The sequence below is a fragment of the Magallana gigas genome, chromosome 7 (assembly GCF_963853765.1).
Source record: "Magallana gigas chromosome 7, xbMagGiga1.1, whole genome shotgun sequence".
Classification (NCBI taxonomy): domain Eukaryota; kingdom Metazoa; phylum Mollusca; class Bivalvia; order Ostreida; family Ostreidae; genus Magallana; species Magallana gigas.
The window spans coordinates 32,207,036-32,230,941 of NC_088859.1; the positions used below are offsets into that span (position 1 = coordinate 32,207,036).

Sequence of the window (23,906 nt, forward strand, 5' to 3'; positions counted from 1 at the left end):
TGAATAAGATTTAACATTTCATTCTATCTATTTTAATTTAAGAGACCAGATTCATGTACCCATGTATGTATTTGGACAAGTTGTCATTCTTTTACTTAAAAGAACAAACATAAGATTTCTTTATCAGCAAATTATTAATAATTGTTTACCTTGGGCTTTAATAATTGTCACTGTGTAGATATGTTATTTAAACAGAGGTGTTTTATGTAATTCAGTGACACTTTACACAACTGAAAAAAGAAGTACTAGTAAGAGTATAATCAAAATTTATTGCGAAAATGGGACACAATATTAGTACACAGTTTTCATATTCTTAATCAGATTACATCCTCACTAACAAAAATTCTCCAACCACTATTGTATATTATAAAAACAAAATTGAAACAACAGTACATGTACCGGTACAATCTCAACAGTACTAAAAGTTTGCTAATTAGCAGCATATAGGCAACACTGAAAAACAAAAAGCTGAACTGTGGCATGGTCTATGTGAAGGAGTTTTGTCCCTTGCTAGTTGTTGTGATGAGGTGATGGCTTAGGAGACTCCACTGAATTGAGTAGGTGAGTTACTGTCCCTTCTATTTCTGTTTTTGGAAGTACTTTTGGCTGTCCTTTACATTGGGACGGATTGTGTCTGCTCCAGGCTTCCATCCAGCAGGGCAGACTGAAGTTCATAAAATACATGACATAAACATGTGATTTTGTTTCGCTGACAGCCAATCAAGTCACATTTATTAATTTTTTGTTATTTTGAAAAGGGGAATGAGTCGATTTTTAAGTTAACAAGAGAAAAGCTGTCAGGCTTTCTTTTCTGTGAACAGTATCCATAATCCATTTGTCAACCCTGAATTGATAAACACGACTTATCCAAAGAAATGGTGTACTCTATATGTAATATTTTGCCAAAAAATAACTAAGGTGGATTTTTTTTTTTTATAAATTATCGAAAATCAAAATTCAAGTAATATGTAAATCTCGGATATATGTTCCGGTACAACTGATCTACAAAATAACAACTTCTTATCTTGAAAACAGTTGGAGGATTTATCTGTACAACAGGGTTATACCCTTTTGCCATTTTTACCATTTCAATATTAATCCAGATTTTTCCTTTGGAAAACCCAGTTAAAAAATGCAACTCCCTGGCATGCCTGCTGCATTAAATGCCAAAAACTATTTGGCAGGGTGAAACTATTGATTATCCTTTTTGGCCAGCAAACGTGTAAGATAAAATGCATGCCCTCACCTTCTCCGTGTTTGTCCGTGAACTGGAAGGCCTGCACAAGCCTCAGTGTTTCATCAACAGATCTTCCTACAGGGAGGTCATTCATGGTGATCTGGCGGAGATTGCCTTTGTCATCAATAATGAAAAGTCCTCTGTAAAAAAAAAGGGGTATATTTTAATTAAGCTACATAACACAGTTTAATCAAGTTTTAATTAGACTTATGCTTGTCAAGCCTTGTATACATGCATTTCATTAGTCAATGATTGGTAATCAAGATTAGAAAATAGATGTATCTGAATGATGCTGGTAATTAAATGTCTTTTGTACGGCCTTATTCTGTCATCAAAAAGTAATCCCAATGCAAAATAATGCTCTTAATACCTCTTACAATTCTTTTTTTAGAATATAGACTACAAGGAAATTTCCAAATCAAAAAATATTAATTTGCAAATATACCGAGCCAAACAAAAGGAAGTTACTCAAAATTGGCTTCAATACAAAATGAACTAGACATTGAGAAGGTTACCATCTCAAATGGCCCCACTTAGATAATGGACAAAAGGATGAAACAAAATTCAGAGAATATTGCTTTGACTTTGACCTATAACTTTGAAATTTTCCAGCTGGCATAGAACATCTAATTCAATCCCATTACCCTTTACATATAGACATTTTTGTTCAATCTGAACAGATTAACCAAATGGGAAATAATCTGTGGTCTAAAACCAATTATAAAGAAATCTGCTATGACCTTCACATTGACTTGGTTCAAGGTCACTGCAGGCCATTAACCAAAACGCTCTGTTTAAGTAAAGTATTTATAAGCCAAAAGGGTTTAGTGGAGAAAATATATATTCTCTTAAAAATGAATTTTGTTTGATCTGATATGACCTTGAATCATACAAGGTTGCTGCATACCCTATGATCGAAGGCACGATGTGGGTGAAGTATGACCTGGAGAGGAGCAAAGGGAAAGAAGATATGCTCCAGACAAGAATTTTTCATCTAATTCTGCTATGACCTTCACATATGACCTTAAAAATTGGTTCTAGGTCACTACACACTCTTTGCTCATAAGCTCTGTTTCTGTGAAGTATGATCCAAATAAGGATAAGTGGAAAGTATATGTACTCAGAAAAAAGGATTTGTGCATGGTCCAATAGGATCTTGAACCTTGACCTACAAACTTTATTAAAGGTCACTGCACACCCTTTGACCATAAACACTCTTGAGTGAAGTATGAGCTAGATTAGACCAAGGCGAAAGAAGATATGCTCCAGACAAGAATTTTATTCACAATTCTGCATTGACCTTAAACTTGGATCTAGAAATATGGTTCAAGGTCACTGCACACCCTTTACCCTAGGACACTCTGTGGATGAAGTATGAGCCAGATTGGGCCATGGGGAGAGAAGATATACTCCTGACAAGCGATCTTGGACAGAAAGACAGACAGACTGATCACTATAGGATGCCTGCAGAGCTGGGCCTTAACAAATCAAAAGAAACAGTATACCAACCAATTTTCTCTCCAATTATACACAACAAAAACTTATTTTCACTGGCATGGGTAAAACTAATTGTATCTATTAGTCAATTAATAACAAAAGCACAATACATTACAAGAATAGAATTCCAGGGTCCCCCGCCGGTCAAGCAGTATACTAGTATCGAGTCTATCGACCAAGGCTGATTTAGGAACTTGAACAAGGTATTAGTGGTATAAACATTTGGTATAAATTTAATGAAAATCCGTCAAAATTTGTAGGCATGAGAGCGCTTACAAGGTCAATTTTTCGATAAAACGGAGTCATTATTGTGGTCAAAGTCCCATAACGCCAACAAAAAGTATCAACTAATGCTGATTTTCGAACTTGACCAAGGTAATAGTAGTATAAACATTTGGTATAAATTTAATGAAAATCCGTCAAAATTTGTAGGCATGAGAGCGCTTACAAGGTCAATTTTTGGATAAAACGGAGTCATTACTGCGGTCAAAGTCCCATAACTCCAACAAAAAGGATCGACCAATGCTGATTTTCGAACTTGACCAAGGTTATAGTGGTATAAACATTTGGTATAAATATAATGAAAATCCGTCAAAATTTGTAGGCATGAGAGCGCTTACAAAAAAGTGTGAAGGACGGACGCACGGACACACGGACCCACGGACACATGGACCCACGGACGGACGGACGCCCGGCATTTCTATGTCCCCGCTCCGCGTTGCGGCGGGGGACAAAAATGCAGCTATATATCATCAAATTGTCAGGGCATTCAACGTGAGTGCTAAAAGTGAATGCTAAATAAATCAATCACCTTGGATTGACATGTATCTCACCTAAATGAAATTCCATCATCTTCCTTCAGCACTCCATATGCTCGGCTGATCTCCATTGTCTTGTCTGCAAGTAATGGAATTTTCATGTTTCCTAATCCTCCCTGTTTTCTTGGAGTATTGATCCTGCAATTCAGCAAACCAATGATGATTATTTCTTAATTTTTGTAAAAGTCAATTAGTAAATATTTGCAGCAATTACATGAAATAGAATTGCTAAAGAAAATGATTAAATATATTTCCTAAATAATGGCTGTACAAAGCCTAATATATCTATGTCAGCCATATTGCCGAATATTAATTCTCACCAGACAGACATAGATATATTAGTCATATGCCATGTTTAAAACAATGAAAGTTTGACATTTTAGTCTGAGTGAAAACAAAGGGAGCTATTTGCCCCCATTTTATTTTCACCCCTTTTGCTCTCGTCAGCAGGCAAATTCTAATGTATGATACAGGTAACTCTTGATGGCTCAAACTTTGATCGCTCAAAGTTCTTGATTGTTCAATTAATTTTCAAAGCAAAATAATATTTTGACTACTTATGAAATAGTTGTTCATTTGCATCTCTTAAAATGAGAAATACCCGTTGATAACTCATATTGTGTCACAGTTATTTTGTGACCTTTGGTTTAATGTCTCCAGTTACATTTCTTGATTTCGGGTAAACTTCTTTACTTTTAAATATGTACATACTAATGGGGCATGCATTGCCATACAACATGTACAAAGTTTGAATATAGTGAATGATTTTCACCAATATATACATGTACTACTTTATAACTTATTTCCACTTTTTTCATACTTGCTATAGTATGTACTTCAATACATTTCATATCAGTACATAGTATTAAATTACTAGTCATTCAGTAGAACCTGTTACTTCTATGACTAGGTTTTGCATATCAATGTAAAATTTCAGATATACAAGAATAGAATTCCTGGGTCCCCCGCCGGTCAAGCAGTATACTAGTATACTGTGTATTGAAATATTTTCAAACATTCAGGGCTGTTCCAGAATTAAATGTGTGGGGAGGTTGGGAGGAACATTTTTTTTTACCCCCACCACCCATTTTTTTTCTATTTTTCCTGTCGCAAATATATCCAAAATACTACTATCTAAAAGAACTTGACCAAAGTATTAGTGGTATAAACATTTGGTATAAATTTAATGAAAATCCTTCAAAATTTGTAGGCATGAGAGCGCTTACAAGGTCACAAAGTCCCATAACTCCAACAAAAAGTATCGACCAATGCTAATTTTCAAACTTGACTAAGGAAATAGTGGTATAAACATTTGGTATAAATTGAATGAAAATCCGTCAAAATTTGTAGGCATGAGAGCGCTTACAAGGTCAATTTTTTTATAAAACGGAGTCATTATTGTGATCAAAGTTCCATAACTCCAACAAAAAGTATCGACCAATGCTGATTTTCGACCTTTACCAAAGTATTAGTGGTATAAACATTTGGTATAAATTTAATGAAAATCCGTAAAATTTGTAGGCATGAGAGCGCTTACAAAAAAGTGTGACGGACGGACACCCGGCATTTCTATGTCCCCGCTCCGCGTTGCGGCGGGGGACAAAAATTGTTGCTACATCTTTACAATGTCAAGGTTTTGTGATTGCAGAACTCCAAACAAACCCTTGAAATAAGTCAGGCTCACAGCTCAACTATCCCTAATAATTCTAAAAATAAAAAGTCCAATGAAATAACTCCGTTTGAAACATAGTTTGTATTGAGTACAAGGATGGCAGATCTCGAATGATAGATTTGCGAAAAATTCAATATTCTAACTGTCTCACTGAAAATCAAAAGCTTGCAATATCATGTTTAATAGATAATCAGGATGTATTAATTGGAACTACCGGTAAGCACATTTGACGTACGTATGGTGACTTTCTATCGCTTCCAAAGGCAACATATTTGTAACTTCAGAAATTTGTTCTAACACAGTAAACGAATGTTTGGAGTTCTGTAATCACAAAACCTTGACATTGTGAAGATGTTGTCGATACTGCCAGCCACTATCCTCACAATTTTTGTGATTTCTAAAAGTTTTGTAGAACATCTTCCTCAGTTCTCTATTACATGTAGTATAACCATATTACTTTTATTGGTATAATTTAATTAACCTAGCTCATAAAAAGTGTTATCCAGCTTAAACTTAATTAATCTTTAGTGATATTTTTTTAACCAGAGAAAGAGCCTGGAATTTTGATCTTTTCTTATGAATATCAGATCTTCAACAAACAGTTTCTGTCATTTGCTTGTCGCGATATCTGTAACATGTTACATAAAATCTTCATTTCATGGATGACTTCATGCAGAATTGAATGACAATTTGATTAATATCAGCTTTTCTGATATGCTTCTGCTCTGGAGCATCTGAAACAATATACGTAGAGGACTGACATCTGAATGACCTTTTGATAAACTAATCAAATTGTGGCTGGGAAAACTGTCAGAAAAATTTGAGCTTATATCAGCATTTATACATGGTGGTCACTTTGTCAAGATAAGTCCTAACTCCAGGAAATCCAGGAAAATGTAATGTTGCAACATCTGCATAGTATCTTCATACACTAAAAGGCTTGGAGTGCATGCAACGATTCAGACATCCTGTTGCTATAGTGTTACTTTTCCAGACAGTATTAATTTTGATTGTTCGAAAAAGGTTATGACCATTACCCTATTGCTAAATATCTAAAGTTTAGTTTAGTTTACCAGTAGTTTATTTATTCCTTAAGCCAAATGGCTCATCAGATACAAAGAATACATAATATATATACATGTACAATGTAAGACACAATATGTAGCAATATATGTATTAAATGCATCAAGTATTTATTTAACTATTTATCTATTACCAACAAATTTCTGAGCGTTTCTGCTTTTTGAAAATATTTTCCTAAATTACTTAATTCAGTAGTATCGGGTCATTCAGGCAGGATCTCTAAGTGATTTGCTTTTTAAAAGATGTTTGGGAGTGGTAGTGTATCATTACAGCTGATTCTAATAAGATTGAATTGTATGACAAATCAAAAGTCACTGAGCCAATGAACAACTCTGTATGGCCATAACTCAACAATAAGTACATGCACATGGTAAATGTATTCAAAATGATACTGTTAATTATTCATTCACTTTCCAGTTTTGCTAAAACTATATTAGCCTTCAAAGGCTCTCCCTCAGGGAAATTATTCTGTTGAAAATTCAAGATGAGATCAATGATATTTAAAAACTGATAAATACCATTTAATCATCAACCTCCATAACAGATGTTCATCTAAAGCACACTATATACAGGGACATTAAATTAATCTCGTAAAATGTTGCAATCTGTAACAAACACAGATACCGGTAGTTATTCTGGAATGTATCTTTTGGAGTTTTATAAGCTCTATATATCATTAATTTTACTTAAATGGGGGAACATAATGACCTAAAAAGGGTATTGAGAGGAATTTTCAAATTTTTAACAACTTTTGAAATAGAATCAAAGTATACAATTATACTTGCTTGATTTAATAGATCTAAATGATCTCATATACATGTCTTATGGTATTTTCTACATTTTATGTGTACCAAGCATAGGACAGTACAGAGACGACAAACCGCAAACTCACCAAGCTAAGTGGGAAAATACACTATCTGTGGAGCAGGCGACAACTTCACAGTTGATTGCACGGAATTCTTCCACCCGATCACTGAAAGCTATGATTTCTGTTGGACAGACAAAGGTGCTGAAAATAATAAAAAAAAAAACAACATCAGATTGTATCTACTTATTAAATAAGAATATGAAAAATCAAAGATTGTACCCACAGAATAACCAGGAAAATATTATCACATGGATCACAACACAATTTGAAAATTACTTGTCATATGCTTATACATGTATATATTGCATGAACATTATAAATGCAGATGCTACGTCAACAAAGGACAAAATGAGTTGAAGAGGAGGATTAGAGATGGGGTTTTTTTTAACTCAGAGAAAGCGGTTGATAATGATCTGACAATTGCTGACTATCTCTACTTCATTTTTTGATCTACTTACAAATCTAGTGGGTAGAAGAATAAGACCAAGTATTTCCCTTTGTAGTTGGCCAGGGAAATATCCTTGAACTCTCCATCCACAACTGCCTGACCTTTGAACTCTGGTGCTGGCTTTGTCAATCTTAATTCTGCCATATTGCTATCTGGATTCTGCAATTGAAAAGACAGACAATAATGCACAGTTGAAAAACTTGATGGCTTTTTTTAGAGAAATCTGAAACAGAATCAATAATGATGTGAAGTTGATAAATACATGTACTACTATAACACCAGTACTTATAACTATCAACTCTGTCAAACAGTGACCCAAAATAATTGAAGATTCAAAACAGCTCTGACACATCTAATGTATAACAGTTACTACATATAGTGCACACTTGAAAATTCAATTCAATGAATTGATTACCCTGGTTTTCAAAATCCCCATTCTAAAGATTTCTTCATTGAAGGAACTCACTCCAGCTGAAAGGACCTGTTACATTGTCTGTCTAACGTAGTAAAATACTCTTACATGTACATCCTAAACAGAGAGTGGACCAAACTTACAACTAAATTTGACATCTTCAACCAACCATAAATTATTGTTTTTCTAGAATACCCAATATAAAACCTCTGAAGCAGATCAGAAATCACTAAAGGGGTTTCAGTTCACCGCAGTTTTACCTGTTGATTTAAATCAGTGTTAGTCCTGAATGCTGCCTGCTCCTGCTTCTGTCTAAATGCTCGATACATCTTCGTACAAAAATGTCAACCTACAGTTCTCTTAGGCCCCTTATAAATATAATGAGTTTCCATGGATTTCAGAATAACTACCATCCTTGTTTTATTGCACTCTGTGTCATTATGAAAATGAGGCAAGTCTTGCTTCAAGGTCTCCAGAATTAATCAATGATTGAAATAAAGATACACATGTCTGTGACAAGAGCTGAGAGGTTACAGTCAAAACTACTCATTAATTAAGGGAATTCAGTTAATTAGGCCCTGTTACTTTATGTTCTGTGCCTTACCATTGTGCATCTCCTTGAAGCTGTGAATACAGCTAGATGAGTGGTATAATTAGATGTATCCAATAAAAATAGTAGAGAAGGTTAATCCAATGGGTGATTGTCAATAAAACCCACAGGTTATTTTTGTAGACAGCTTGATCTCCTATCTCTGTTCATGCCGAGTCCCATTTAATACATAATAAGGAAATAAAAAAAACTTCCGTATAACCTAAGATACACTTATTTGTACTGGTCACTTATGGTAATCAATGAGACCATTCGCCATGTGATAACAAATTTGAAGAATTCAAGCGTAGTGTTTTAAACTATCTCTTCATATACAGAAAGTATTTCAGGGCTCTCACACTACATTTTGGTACAAGTTAGGTAATTCAAATTGGTAAACAAACATATTGGGAAAGTCATTTTACCCGGTACTAAGTATTTTTAAACTCAACATAATTTTTGTTTCAAGTGTATTATCATTAATTTGATTTTTTATTTCATTTTATAAATACTCAGGAATACCCACTTAGCAGGTAAATAAATATACATGTAGTTAATATTAAGGTGAAGGATAAATTGAAAAATTAATACTATCATTTGGGAGAAAGGTACATTTTTTTAAATTGATACAGGAGCCTTTCAACAATTGAGAGCCCTGTTGTCTTAGTGCAGATCAGAATTGTTTAACCAAGACCAAATTTCTCATTCATTATCAAAAGGAATAAAACTGTCAAAGTCAATAATTCAATGGTCTCTGATAATGGCCGGAGATTTAACATTCTCTTCAGGACATTCATTGATACATGCATGTACTTACAAAATATTCTGATAAAACTAAGTGTATATTGGTACCGGTATTTATGATGCCTATTCCTCTGCATACACTGTGTCCTTGAAGGGTCAAAGACATTTTCATTCCACAAAGACTGCAAGTCATAGACATTATCTACATTGATCTAGCTTCAGTTTGCTAACATTCATGATGACATTTCACTATTATTTATATGCAAGCAGAGCTGCAGAAAATGAGCGATGATCTTAGAATAACAACAAAAAATGCACAACAAGCCATTTCAATGGCAAATTTTAACCAACAATATTCCCAAAAATGCAACATCAAAATACTGGGTTGGAGAGAAAAATCGAAGGAAGACCTCAAACAAGAGTTCTGTGCAGTCCTAAAACAAAGGGTGAAAGTTGATGTAAACCCTCACGACATTCTCGCGATTCACCGAGTCCCCGGAAATAGGAATGGTGGACCCCGACCGATTATTGTGAGGATGATAAGTCCGGAAAGTAAAACACTTATCATGAAACACCGCAAACAAATGAAAGAGGAGTTCTTGATGGTGGACCACATTACTCAGCAGAACGCAATGCTCATACAGAAACTCAAAGAACACGAACTTGTGCATTCTGCCTGGTATTTCAACAGCAAAGTGTTTGCAATAGACAAAAACGACCGTCGTTACACATTTGATATATTCGATGATATAAACAAAAAACTTCGAGCGTGATGTCTACTGTACCGGTAGTAGTGTCGCATAAACGCATCGGGATCGAATCTGTAGCAGCGAAAGCTCGAACTCGGGATCGATGTCCCGTTTATTCCAGAAACTTGTTCCTTTGACATTTATTTTTGTTTTTTTTTCTTGGTATGTATGTTTGTGTGGAAGTCTTGTGTACTTTGCTGGTAAATTACATATACATATCTCAAAGGGAATAAGTTTGTATTGTATGAGAATGGTAGGGGTCTTTGCTATAGTGAAAAGTGTTTTTTTTTCTTCTATATACCATATTTTCGTTCTCTGCACACATCTTTCATGTCACCTTGTTTTCACACATTTTTCTTTTATACACTTAGTTTGTTATGAGTTTTAAGGTAGTAACATTTAATTGTAGAGGCCTAGGTGGTCTCGACAAGAGGAGAGATGTGTTAAATTACTTAAAACAAAAACAATTCTCTATTTCATTTTTGCAAGATACACATTTCACTCTTAATGATTATGAGCAAGTTAGATCCTTTTGGGGCTATGACATCTATATATCTCCTGGACAATCTAATTCTCGAGGCACTGCAATTTTGTTTAACAATACTTTTGAGTATCATGTACTGAATGAATACAAGGATACGGAAGGTAATTTACTTGTTCTAGAAATTAACATGTATAAGAAATATGACATATTATTAGTTAATATATATGGTCCAAATAATGATGATCCAAACTTTTTTCAATCAGTATCGGACATCATTTCAAACTTTCAAGGTGAATTTATAATTATGGCTGGAGATTTTAACCTTGTTCAGGATATAGATTTAGATTATTTTAATTATACCAATATTAATAACAAAAGAGCAAGGGAGAAGGTTTTGAACATGAAAGTAGTACACAGCTTAATTGATCCATGGAGAGTGAAATATGAACAACGAAAAAGATACACATGGTTCAGAACAAACCCAACTAAAAAGGCGAGAATTGATTTCTTTTTAATTTCAAACGAATTAATGGCTTTATTGGTTAAATCTGACATTCTACCTGGTTATAGATCCGACCATTCTATGGTTTTTATAGAAATTTATTTTACTAAATTCGAAAAGGGTAAAGGCTTTTGGAAGTTCAATAATTCACTCCTCCATGATCAAACTTATGTTAATCTAGTAAAAAGTAATATACAAAGAGTTAAAGAACAATATGCTGTGTTTCCATACAATCCTGCAAGTATCCATACAGTTAAGAATGACGAATTACATTTAGTTATTGATGATCAAATGTTTTTTGAACAACTATTGCTGAGCATAAGAGGTGCCACAATACAGTACTGTTCCAGAAAAAAAAAATTAAAAAACGAAAGAATAAAACTACTGGAAGAAGAAATTAAACAACTAGAAATATTGAGGAATAGTAATGATTCAGAGGACATTCTTCAAAAATTAACCAATGCACAGAATAGTTTGGAAGAATTCAGAAAAGATTTTATTAAAGGTTTATTTATCAGAACAAAACTTAACTGGATTGAACAGGGTGAAAAACCAACAAAATATTTTCTTAGTTTAGAAAAAAGAAATTATGTCAATAAAACTGTTGGCAAACTTATGTGCAGCAATGGTACTGTTATTACCTCACAGGAAGATATTTTAGCAGAAATTGAGACGTTTTATAAAAATTTATATTCCTGCTATGATAAAGAATTACAAGATGTTGATATTGAAATTGCTATTGATAAGAACTATATTAGAGTACTTGATGAAAATATGTCTAATAATTTAGAGGGTTATATAACTAACGAGGAAGCCTTATTGGCATTAAAAAATATGAAAAATAACAAAAGCCCAGGAAGTGATGGTTTTAGTACAGAATTTTTTAAATTTTTTTGGAAGGATCTTGGATGCTTTTTATTAAGATCAGTAAATGTGGGATTTGATGTTGGCGAACTTTCAGTCACTCAAAAACAAGGTATTATATCTATACTGCCAAAAGGGGATAAACCAAGGGAGTATTTAACTAATTGGCGTCCAATATCTCTCCTTAACGTTACATACAAAATAGTTTCAGCATGCATCGCAAATAGAATTAAAAATGTCCTTGATTTCTTAATACACGACAGTCAAAAGGGCTTCCTCAAAGGTAGATTTATAGGAGAAAATACAAGATTGATTTATGATGTAATTGATGTAGCTCAGGATAAACATATTCCAGGTATGATTCTACTCATAGATTTCGAAAAAGCTTTTGATTCTATATCATGGAAATTTATGTACAATACATTACATTTTTTTAACTTTGGTCCTGATCTTATCAAGTGGGTATCAGTACTATACAATGGGGCCAAATTATGTGTTATTCAAAATGGTATTTTTTCAAAATTTTTTGAAATAGGCAGGGGCTGTCGACAAGGTGACCCAGTATCCCCATATTTATTCAACTTATGTGTAGAGATATTAGGACTTTTGATAAGACAAAATAAAAACATTAGAGGTATTAAAATAGGAAAAGAAAAAGTATGTCTATTACAATATGCAGATGATACAGTTCTTTTTTTGGATGGATCTGAAAAAAGTTTAAAAAGCGCACTTGATCTTCTTTTTCAGTTTTCAAAATTCTCTGGACTAAAACCCAACATTTCCAAAACAAAAGCAGTCTGGATTGGCTCAAAAATTAATTCAAATACAATTTGCAGTGATACTGGTTTACAATGGACGAGAGAACCTTTTACAATTCTCGGAGTAACATATACTGCTAACCTAAAAAACATGGAACAACTGAATTTTGATAATAAACTAAAACTAGTTCAGAAAGAAATTAACCACTGGTTAAAAAGAAATATTTCAACATTGGGAAAAATTACAGTTGTTAAAAGTTTACTTTTATCAAAATTCACACATTTGTTTACCTCTCTTCCAAAACCAAGTACTCAATGGATACGGCAATTTGAAAAAACACTGTATAATTTTATTTGGGGAAATAAAATAGACAAAATATCTCGAAAAACATTGCAATTAAATTATGAAAAAGGGGGATGCAGAATGACAAATGTTGAAATATTTATTAAGTCTCTTAAACTAACATGGATTAGGAGACTTTTAACAACTAACTCAAGCTGGATAAGTATTTTTTCTGAAATAACTGGGTGTCATACTTATAAACTATGTCAGTTTGGACCTGAATATTGTAGACAGAGGGCAAAAGCCACTCGTAATAATTTTTGGAAAGAAACCTTATTTTATTTATGTGATTTTTTGGAAACTATAGAGACTGATAATATCAATATCATGCTTGAGCCACTATGGTACAATAATAAAGTAAAGATTCAAAATAAATATGTATTTTGTAAGGCTCTTTATGAGAAAGGATTTCATATTGTTCATGATTTATTTGATACTCAAGGTGAATTCATTAGTTATGAGAGAATCACTAATGAATATCCAGTTAAGATTCCATTTACTACTTATGAAGGTTTGAAACGTGCAATTATTTGTGCTTGGCCAAATGTTAAGCAGTTTTCACATCACGTAATAATCAAACCATACCAACCTGAATCTATCAAAATACTTTGCTGGTGTAAAAAAGGAGCACGGAATATCTATGATCACTTGATGGTAAAATCTAATCATAAACCTATTTGTGAAAACAAATGGGCCTTCAATTTAAATTTACCTCTAGATTTTAACTGGAAACAGGCTTATTCAAACCCTAGATCTGCCACAAAAGATTCAGGACTGATATGGTTTAACTATAGAATTATCCACAGAATATTAGGTACTAACAAAATACTACACATGTGTAAAATTAAAAATTCCCCACTATGTTCAATATGTTTTTTAGAACCAGAAACAATTACACATCTCTTCTTTTACTGTCCATCTATTTTTCGGATATGGTTATTAATGTCTGATTGGATTTTTAGAAAGTCTGGTGAAAGAATTGTATTTGATGCCAAAACTGTTATTTTTGGTGTTCCAGAAAAGAAATACTTAGCTATAAACCTAATTATCATGTTAGTTAAGAGACATATCTTTAGTCAATCCAGAAAATCTGCTAATATTACATTTGAGAATATTGTGAAATATTTACAAAATTACTATTCTTTAGAGAAACTAATGTTAGAAAATAGATTTTACCAAAAGAAATGGTCAAGATGGGTATGCCTCTTTGACGTGGCATAATGTGTAGTAAGACCCTATCATTATTGTATTATTATTTTTATATTTACTTTCCCAATCTGTGTGGGAGTGGTGTGGTGTGAATGATGGTATAGATGTGTTTGTATTGAAAATGAATATAAAAAAAAAAAAAAAAAAAAAAAAAAAAAAAAAATTTATATGCAAGCTGTGTAACTGAATTATGCACCAGCAAAAAATACTCTCTTGAAGGAATGTGAATACATGATATGGTAAATAATTCTACTTTAAAACCTGAATACTTATAAATATGATCAAAGCTGATTAGTTTCAGTAGAAACATCTTTTCATAGTTCCTGAGTGAACTCAATAACATCTATAAACAAGAGGCCCAGGGGCCACATCGCTCACCTGAGCAACAATTGCCTTATTCTGATCAAATTAGCATTACAGTATCAAAATATCTTGACAACTGAGTACAGTAGATCTTGCTAAAAAAAAATTGAAAATCTGCCAATTTTTATCCACCTCTTATTTTTTGGTAAATACCAAGCCCCTTTTGATGTTGTACCTCTAAGATTTTTCTCTATTCCTATATACCCCCCCCCCCCCATTTCGTGGCCCCACTATTCTCTAGGTAATCATGGTTTCATCAAACTTAAATCAACCTTTAATCTCATAACCTGTGCTTTCACACTAAGTACTGAGTTTTGGACCAAAAACTTTCCCAGAATATATTTAAAGATTTTCTCTATATATTCCTATGTAAAAATTCAAACCGCCATCACGGTCCCGCCCTACCACTAGGGACTGTGATTTTGCAAACTTGAATTTACACTACCCGAGGATGCCTCTACACAAGTTTAAGCTTTTCTGGCCAAATAGTCTTTAAAAAGAAGATTTTGAAAGATTTTCTCTATATATTCCTATGTAAAACTTGATCCCCCAATTGTGGCCCCACCCTACCCCCTGGGGACCATGATTTGAACAAACTTGAATCTACACTTCCTGAGAATGCTTCCATTTAAATTTGAGCTTTTCTGGCCAAATAGTTTTTGAGAAGAAGATTCTTAAAGATTTTCTCTATATATTCCTATGTAAAACTTGATCCCCCAATTGTGGCCCCACCCTACCCCCTGGGGACCATGATTTGAACAAACTTGAATCTACACTTCCTGAGAATGCTTCCATTTAAATTTGAGCTTTTCTGGCCTAATAGTTTTTGAGAAGAAGATTTTTCAAGATTTTCTCCATTTATTCCTATGTATAACTTGATCCCCCAATTGTGGCCCCACCCTACCCCCGGGAACCATGATTTGAACAAACTTGAATCTACACTACCTGAGGATGCTCCCATTTTAGTTTGAGCTTTTCTGGCCTGATAGTTTTTGAGAAGAAGATTTTAAAAGATTTTCTCTATATATTCCTATGTAAAACTTGATCCCCCTCTTGTGGCCCCTCCCTACCCCCGGGGACCATGATTTGAACAAACGTGAATCTGCACTACCTGAGGATGCCTCCACACAAGTTTAAGCTTTCTCGGCTGAATAGTTTTTGAGAAGAAGATTTTTGAAAAATACCAACAAATTTTTAATAATTCTCAATTATCTCCCCTTTAATAAGGGCGTGGCACTTCATTTGAACAAACTTGAATCCCCTTCACCTAGTGGTGCTTTATGCCAAATTTGGTTGAAATCTGTCCAGTGGTTCTTGAGAAGAAGATGAAAATGTGAAAAGTTAACAACGACGACGACGACAACGACAACGACGACAACGACAGACAACGGACAAATTGTGATCAGAAAAGCTCACTTGAGCCTTTGGCTCAGGTGAGCTAAAAATTGTTTTGTGTGATTTTTTTTGGGGGGGGGGGAGAGAGATTAAATTTTGCAGATTTTATAAGTATTAATCAAACACACAAAAAAACCAAAATGCATCACTATGAATTGAACATTACATAGCAATTCTCTAATCCAAAAATAAAGTTTAAAGAGAAAAACCTAACAGAAGTAATAATTATAATTCCATTAGTAGCTCATACGATCCAGATTGAATCTTCCACTCTTCCAACTCTATAATAACTAGTCAAAGACTGGTTACAATGTACAGTCAGTATGTTTCATAAAACAATTGATTATGATGCGATACAGTGATGAAATGATACATACCAGTATTTTACAAGCATTCAATTAGCATTTTGTAAATGCCCAACTTTTATGAGGATCAACATAAATTACAACATACAGTGCCGATCAGACCCAACTTAACTGAAAGTATACCCCAACTAAACTCTGGGATTACTTTCGGGGTTTACTCTGGGTTTACTCCATCTTTACTAGAGGAGACCCAGAGTTGACAACAAGTTAACCCAATAAAGTAAACCCAGAGTGGACACAGGGAGTAAACCCCAATCAGAGGTAGACCCCTGAAAGCTGATGCTACATGTTTATTTGGAATGTACAAGGGGTAGAAATTACAGGCAGCAAGGGGGTCAGATAAAAGATGGGTCTGCTTCACAGTTCACTACTTCAGTGCGTAAAGTGGACCCAAAATAAAAACCCAGAGTGGACCCAAAGCAAACCGCAAGTGGACCCAAATTTTCAAAAAGAAGACCCGAGTAAACCCCAAGAGTAATCATGGGGTTTTGTTGGTGTCTGCTCTGATGTTAGGTTGGGTCTGATTGTAGCTGTATTCATAATTATACATTCTAGTTACAATTTTTATATTGACTCAGTTTAATAGGAAGTAGAAATCTTTCATCTGTCATAATGTGGCCTCTCTGATTTTTTCATCTGACAGGAAAGGACGGTTACACATCTTCAATAGCTAAGGGTTTATAATTCACTCTGCATCACTACTGTACTACGTTCATCCACTAATATGAAAAATGTCCAGATTATCTGTTTTGAAACGCCCCCTCTACTGCTTCAGGATTCAATACACATCCCAAAATAAAAAGTCTACAGAGATTTTGCATTGCATCAGCCATTAATAAGCCCGGATGATAACGTTGAAAAATTACACGAGGTGTCCCGAGTACTTCTGAATGGAGAAAAGATGTAAACATTTCCCATTATAAATCTCCATAAGAAATTTCTTTTCATTCCTGTGAACTTTTATGAATGAAAAGTGATAATTTGTCAATGAAGATATCTTGGATAATTTCCCATTTATCGATTTCAACAGCATTTCTTTCACAGGTATGTGTATTTTTATTAAAAATAATCAAAAAGTGATGGAAGCAATAACTTGTGAGAAAATTTTATGTACATGTAGTTACTATACAGCTGCTATAGCAGTGACAATAATTAATGGAGATCATGGCATACACTACACAACATTAACAGTTTACCTTAATTAATTGATCACAATGGAACTCTAATTTTGTTTGGGGACATTGTTTCCTCAAATAAGTATAAGGGCTTAGTAGAAAAATATCTCTACCTCTCTATTCTTAAATCAATTTTGTATGTTGTATAACTTTTAATTTCGTCAAAACGCCCATAACTGTTTCATTGAACCTGAATAAAAGCCTATTTTGTCAATCGAAATCACATTAACAAAGGAATATGTATATAACAAATGCCATTGAAATAATTCCTTATTAGGATAACAGTAAACTGTTACATAAACAGATTCAGTAATCATTTGCGTTACCATGCGCTTTTCGCCAAATACATAAAAGAAAGATATAATTAAAACAAGTAAAACATGTTAAGTGATAAATGAATACTCACTCTGTGCACTTTTTGTGCAAACCAACGGAGATTCTAGGAATTATGAAGTAATCGATTCAAACACAAACCAAATGCGCCGATCACGCCGGTTCAATGTCGCTAACAGAATGTGAATGCCGATCCCGAACATCCAGCACCCCCCCCCCCCCCCCCCTTTGCATCAATTTCAATGAAATCTTTATATTTTAGGACTTTTTTTATTTGGCATTTTAATATACATATGATAACAATATTTCAACTGAATGAATTCATCAATTTTGTCCGAAAGAATTTTAAGTATATATAAAAAAATAAAATTATGTAAGGCCGGAATTTGTTTTTAACACGCACCAGAAAATACTTACTAAAAAGTTGTCGGTGACGATATTTAAGCAATAAGAATTATGAATGTGATTGTCGTTGAATATTGTAAACATTTATGTTTTGATGTACGATAGATAATCGGCCAATACATGGGCCATATTGCTTACCTGAGCCAAAGTTCGACTCGATACATTGTAAGCCGCTCGAAAAATTTTACTCAATGTACTACAATTATTGCCATGATCAAAAAGATTCCTATGCTATTATTCTCCAATATATGTTACCATAAACGACATCGGTAAATTATCGATCAGAAACACCTATTAGTATCGCACTGATCATGAAATATAACTTCAAAACGTGAAAAGTTTTAAATCCATGCCACTTTCACTTCAGATAAGAATAGAAAAAAAAAATTATTATCGTGAATTAATGTTTCATGATAATCTTCTCGGTCTCGAAGACTATTTATATAATAGTGTTGTGTTGTGCATGTACTATGCCTAAATAGTAGTCAGGGTTTGATACATAGTGCACGAGCCGGAGGCGAGTGCACTATGTATCAAACCCTGACTACTATTTAGGCATAGTACATGCACAACACAACACTATTGTTATTATTATGCCGACTGTTGAATATACTGACGTGCTTTGCTATAAGTAGCTGTGACGTTCGAGGGTTGACAAGTCCCTAAAAATAATCACCGGAAAAGCAAGCGTTTGTTGTTGTTGTTTTTTCAGATTAATCAATTGATTTGATTGTTTATTTAATCAAAAAGTTGTTGTACAATAAAAAGTCAACAGAGGTTTATGTTCTTTTCAAGAAATGAGAGACGTTTGGCCTTACCGAGAAAACTCGAAATGTTTAGCAGACGAAATCTCATTGAATTTTTTCTTGTACATTCTTTATCAAGCGTCATTTAAAAAAGCGTTTTTGTGATTCTCATGTAGAATTTCTTTGAAAAATGTTCAATCAATTTGTTCAAAAGTTTATAAGAAACTTTAACTTTAAAATTACCGTCAATAATGAAGTGTTTTTGGAAAAATGAATAATTTTAATTGTTTGATGTCAGTCGTATATATCTACGTTTTATATATATAGAAATACCGCAAATTAAGATAACTGCTGCTTTAGCGTAGCGGTAACGTGTTGGGCCTCACGCTGGAATGGTTTTAGCGTCGTGAGTTCGAATCCCGCTGTCGGCGCTTAAAAAATTTTCGTTGAAAACATTTGCCGTGCTCTATTTCGGCATAGTATGCTTACGCTATATAAATCCTTTGATACTATGCGAAAATAGATGAGTACTGAATATATAGTGACAAACTGACAGAAGGCATAATAATCTCCAACATTCACGAAAACTCGTACTTCACGGTGTAGTACCTAAACGGCTGCTATCAGTAAAAAACAGCGTTCGGTGTTTCTAGTCGAAAATTGAACGGTTGCTAGTTGAAAAAAGCATGCACGAAACGCATGGATCAAGCCACAAAATTGACGAAAAATGTACCCAAACCATGTAAGTGTTTGAATAATCCGTGTGCACGGAACATGTAAGGTATTATTATAATTAAGGAATGAATTCAAAATTTATTTGTTTTATACGATATAAAATGGTTTGGGGCAGTTTACGCTTTATAAACCGCGAAGCGGTTTATAAAAAAGCGTAAACTGTTACAAACCATTTTATATCGTATAAAACTAATAAATTTTGAATTCATTGCTTATAATTTAATTTTTTTATTCTTCATTGTATATATAAACGGTCATTTTACCTTTAAAATGACGTAAAATTGTACAAAATTCAAACGTAACGTCAGGCGTATTGATACATTTTAGACGTTAGTCTTACTATGACGTAGGCAACATTCTTTATACGATATAAAATAATTTTTTAGCCAATCAGAAAGCGCGTTACAACCAGAATTAAATTATTATCTTATAAATGTAGTTTGGAAAATAGTAATAGAGAAATTTCCTAGGTCGGTGACGAACTAAAAGGCTGTTACAACCAAGTTTTAAGCTGATATTTTCATCTACAAATCATAGTTTGTTTGTTCTATATTATGAAAAAAGCATTTATCTATTCTGATTCATTAAGTAATACAAAATAAACAAGAAAGTATATTTTGATCGAAATAATTTGACAACAAATGATTTTTTAAAGTAACGGTTGCTATTTGAAATACTGAAATGTTCGCACCGGCTATAAACTGAATACGATGCACCGGCTACTATATGAAACTTAAATTTCTTTTCCAGCTAGAAAAAGAAAATCAAACTTATGGCTGCACAAGCCTAAAAAATCTAAAACACATCACACAGAATGTGAGACATCAAGTGCTTCAACGATTTCAACTCCACCAAATCGCGTTCAACCATGCAGCGCTAATCTACGAAATGCACCCTTAAAAGCCATGATTCCACAGCAACCTATGACATATTAAGTCTGTCCAAAGTTACTGTTTCTTTCACCTTTGAGCCATATTTTTTTTTTACAAAATACACATAGAGAGAATAAGAAAATTTAAAATCAATTAAAAGAAAAATATTGAATATTTGTTTATGGAGGGTATCCCTTTTTTACCGGGAGATTTTCACAGGAATAAAAACAGATTTCTAATGGAGATTTGTAATTGGAAAATCTTATATCTTTTTCCCATTCGGAAGAGTCTCAGAACACCTTAACATGATTTTCTATTGATATCATATGGGTATCAGAGTTCAAAATTCACTATATATACCGGTATACATCTCAAAAAATGCAAGTTAGAATTTCCAAATTGCAAAGTTAAAATTTTTGTTACTCGCAAAAATTTATGATGTACTACTGTATACAGGGAAATATTCGCCCGTTTTATTTTCGTCCCTTTCGCCTCATTTGTCAGCGGGCAAGTACTGCGCAAACATTAACTAACCTCATGCGGAACGATATTATTTTCATGAAATGTAAAAAATTGATAAAGGATGAAATGTGTACATTTATAGGTAGGTCATACAGGTAAACAGTCTCAACTTCTCGGGCACTGCTAGCTCACATCACGACGGATAGTAAAACATAATGTATTTAAATCAAATTCTATAAAAATAAAAAAAAGGGGGGGGGGTGTCATTAACGACTATGTAATACATTCCACAGGTGCATGAGGACGGGACACCCCCACCCCCACCCCTCACCCACAACAACATTCACCCCACATTCCCCAGTTATTTTCATCATTTATTTTTTTTTTAATTATATGTTGATGTATTGTATGCTACACTAAAAATTCAAAATTAACGCGAAACAAGCTATATATAAAAATATACCAGTGGTATATATTTTTTTATACATAGCTTATTTCGCATTAATTGTGATTTTTTTTTCTAGTGCAGCATACATCAACTTATAATCAAAAAAATAATTGATGAAAAAATAACTCGGGAATTTGGAGGGGGGGGGGGGGGGGTCCCGTCCCCAAGCACCTGTGATACATTTGAGGTGGTTTCGAGCTCTGTTGGAAAGGTCGGAGAGTTGCGAAAGTCGTATTTTTAAACGGTTACTATAGAATAACATATTTCAACTGTATGATTCAATGCATATACATGGATGTTATTTCATTGAGGTTAGAAAGTGCACATTTCCAATAGAAACCGGTGTCGTTGTCTAATAGTAGCCGTAACATACGGCTTATCGAGTAAAATCGTCATAGTTTTTATACAAACATAGAAAATGGATAATTCTTGCAATCAAACTATTCTGTGTACAAATATTAAGAAATCAGTCGCTTCAATTTAAAAAAAAAAACTTTGATTTTGGCGCAATCATGTCCAAAAACTTAATTCGACTGCAGATGTGCCCAAATCTACGACTGTTATTCACGAAGTTTTAAGTCAATTCTTCATCTTGTATGTAGGTAGCTGGATATTTTAGTGTTGAAATGTGTGTTACGTTCCGTAAGGGTTGTCAAGTTTGCAGGTTAATTAAAATCTTTGAGAAAATGAGCATTTTGTTCAATCTGAAAAGAAAAATACTTACTGTGTCGGACATCTTTTTCAGCTAGTAACCGTATAATTTTCGAATAGAAACAGCGAACGTCGTTTTTTTACGGATAGCAACCGTTTAGGTACTACACCGTGTACTTTATCTCTATATTCCAATTTTAATACAGGCCAACGGACAAACTTGAGATATTTTTCAATCACGCCTATGTCTAACATCTATGTATGCACGACAATTTGTAAATGTATCATACATTAAAGCACATACATGTCACATGATATACCGGTACAAATGAGGCGCCTTTTTATTATTTTGAGGTATTTTCTGATATCAGAAAATGATTTTTTGATATCAGAAATTCGAAATTTTGATATCAGAAAATACGATCCATTTTTCGATATAAAAAATCAATTTTGTAACATCAAAAAATCATTTTCTGATATCAGAAATTCTATCTGATTTTTTTATATCAAGAATTATATTTTCTGATATCAGAAATTCAAATAAAATGCCGTTAATTTCAAATATATTTAATGAATACTCCCTTGACCCAAAATTAAATTGCCGAATAACAGAGTCCGATTTACATTTTAATTTTTGTTGTTGTTTTTTTTATTTAAATATTTCTTAAGTGTTGAAATTTATTCGCGTTTTTGATAATTCTGGTACCGGTCTAATGTATTGAAAGCGCTAACTGTACCCAGTCTAATTCCTTTCTATTATGCGATGCCATCATTTTTAAGGAATTCCATTTAATATTCACGACGAATCGCAAAGAAAGCAGTGCTAGTCATTGAATAAGTGGACTAACTTGCCAAAATGAAATCAGGTTTAAAATTTGGCATACTTTATTATTCTTAACAGGCATCTACAGGTTTCAAACACAATTTCTTACAAATTACAAAAGTTGCAGCACAGGGAGCATTCATTAAGTTGAAAGTAATTTTAAGTATGTCTTATTTTCTGATATAAAAAAAATCGATTTTCTGATATCAGAAAATACAAAAGATTTTTTAATAGCAAAGAATTATTTTCTGGTATCAAGAATTAGATTTTTTGATATCGAAAAAATGATTTTTTGATCACAATATAGATTTTTTGATATCAATAATTATTTGTTGATATCAATAATTATTTTTTGATATCAAGAAATATTTTCTGATATCAATAATTCGAATTTTTGATATCAAATTTTTTCTTTCCTGATATTAGAAGATACCTCAAAAATATTAAAATGGCGCCTCGTGCTACAAATAGAAAGGCGTGTAATTTTTGTATTTTTAGAGTAAGGAATTCGAAGCTTCTCGCCCGTAAAATCAAGCCCTACGATCTATCGTTTGCAAAGACTCAATAAGTAATGTAGTGAAATACAAGCAATGGCGGCAACCGTTGTTTTGTTTATGAATTTTTATTCTTTAAGGTACGTAGTGAATTTAAAATAAATATTTCAAATATTTTCTCAAAAACACCAAATAATGCTTAATATTACTTCAAAGTTAATTTAATACATTATATTAAGAAAATGATATAAATCATACCCATAGATTACTCAAGGCAGAAAAAAATGAGGTACATATTTTAATAATTTCGAAACCTACAGTTGAATGGCGTTCTTTTGATTTTTGTGCTATTAGCCTTGCAT

At 33.3% G+C, this 23,906-nt stretch overlaps 1 protein-coding gene across 4 annotated transcripts; it reads right to left on the reverse strand.

Annotated features, from left to right (window-relative positions):
* Nucleotides 1–249: 249 nt before the first annotated feature.
* LOC105333993 (peroxiredoxin prdx-2) lies at nucleotides 250–18,106 on the reverse strand. Of its 4 annotated transcripts, none has more exons than XM_034457853.2 (6): nucleotides 17,982–18,106; nucleotides 7,634–7,782; nucleotides 7,200–7,316; nucleotides 3,568–3,690; nucleotides 1,247–1,377; nucleotides 250–664 (listed from the first exon to the last, which is right to left on the reverse strand). In XM_034457853.2, the coding sequence occupies exons 2-6, from the start codon at nucleotides 7,765–7,767 to the stop codon at nucleotides 579–581; spliced, it is 591 nt and encodes a 196-aa protein (XP_034313744.1). In that variant the 5' UTR covers nucleotides 7,768–7,782; nucleotides 17,982–18,106; the 3' UTR covers nucleotides 250–578. The 4 variants fall into 4 exon arrangements, with proteins under 4 accessions (XP_034313744.1, XP_034313743.1, XP_034313741.2 ...); XM_034457852.2 differs by lacking the exon at nucleotides 17,982–18,106 and adding an exon at nucleotides 8,640–8,767; XM_034457850.2 differs by lacking the exon at nucleotides 17,982–18,106 and adding an exon at nucleotides 8,296–8,462.
* Between the last annotated feature and the right edge of the window lie 5,800 nt (nucleotides 18,107–23,906).

Coding starts and splice junctions, on each gene's coding strand:
- LOC105333993 (XM_034457850.2), bottom strand. CDS start 8,364: ATGTATCGAGCATTTAGACAGAAGCAGGAGCAGGCAGCATTCAGGACT. Junction 7,783..8,295: donor ACACTGATTTAAATCAACAG/GTAAAACTGCGG, acceptor TTTCAATTGCAG/AATCCAGATAGCAATATGGC. Junction 665..1,246: donor CACGGACAAACACGGAGAAG/GTGAGGGCATGC, acceptor TATGAACTTCAG/TCTGCCCTGCTGGATGGAAG.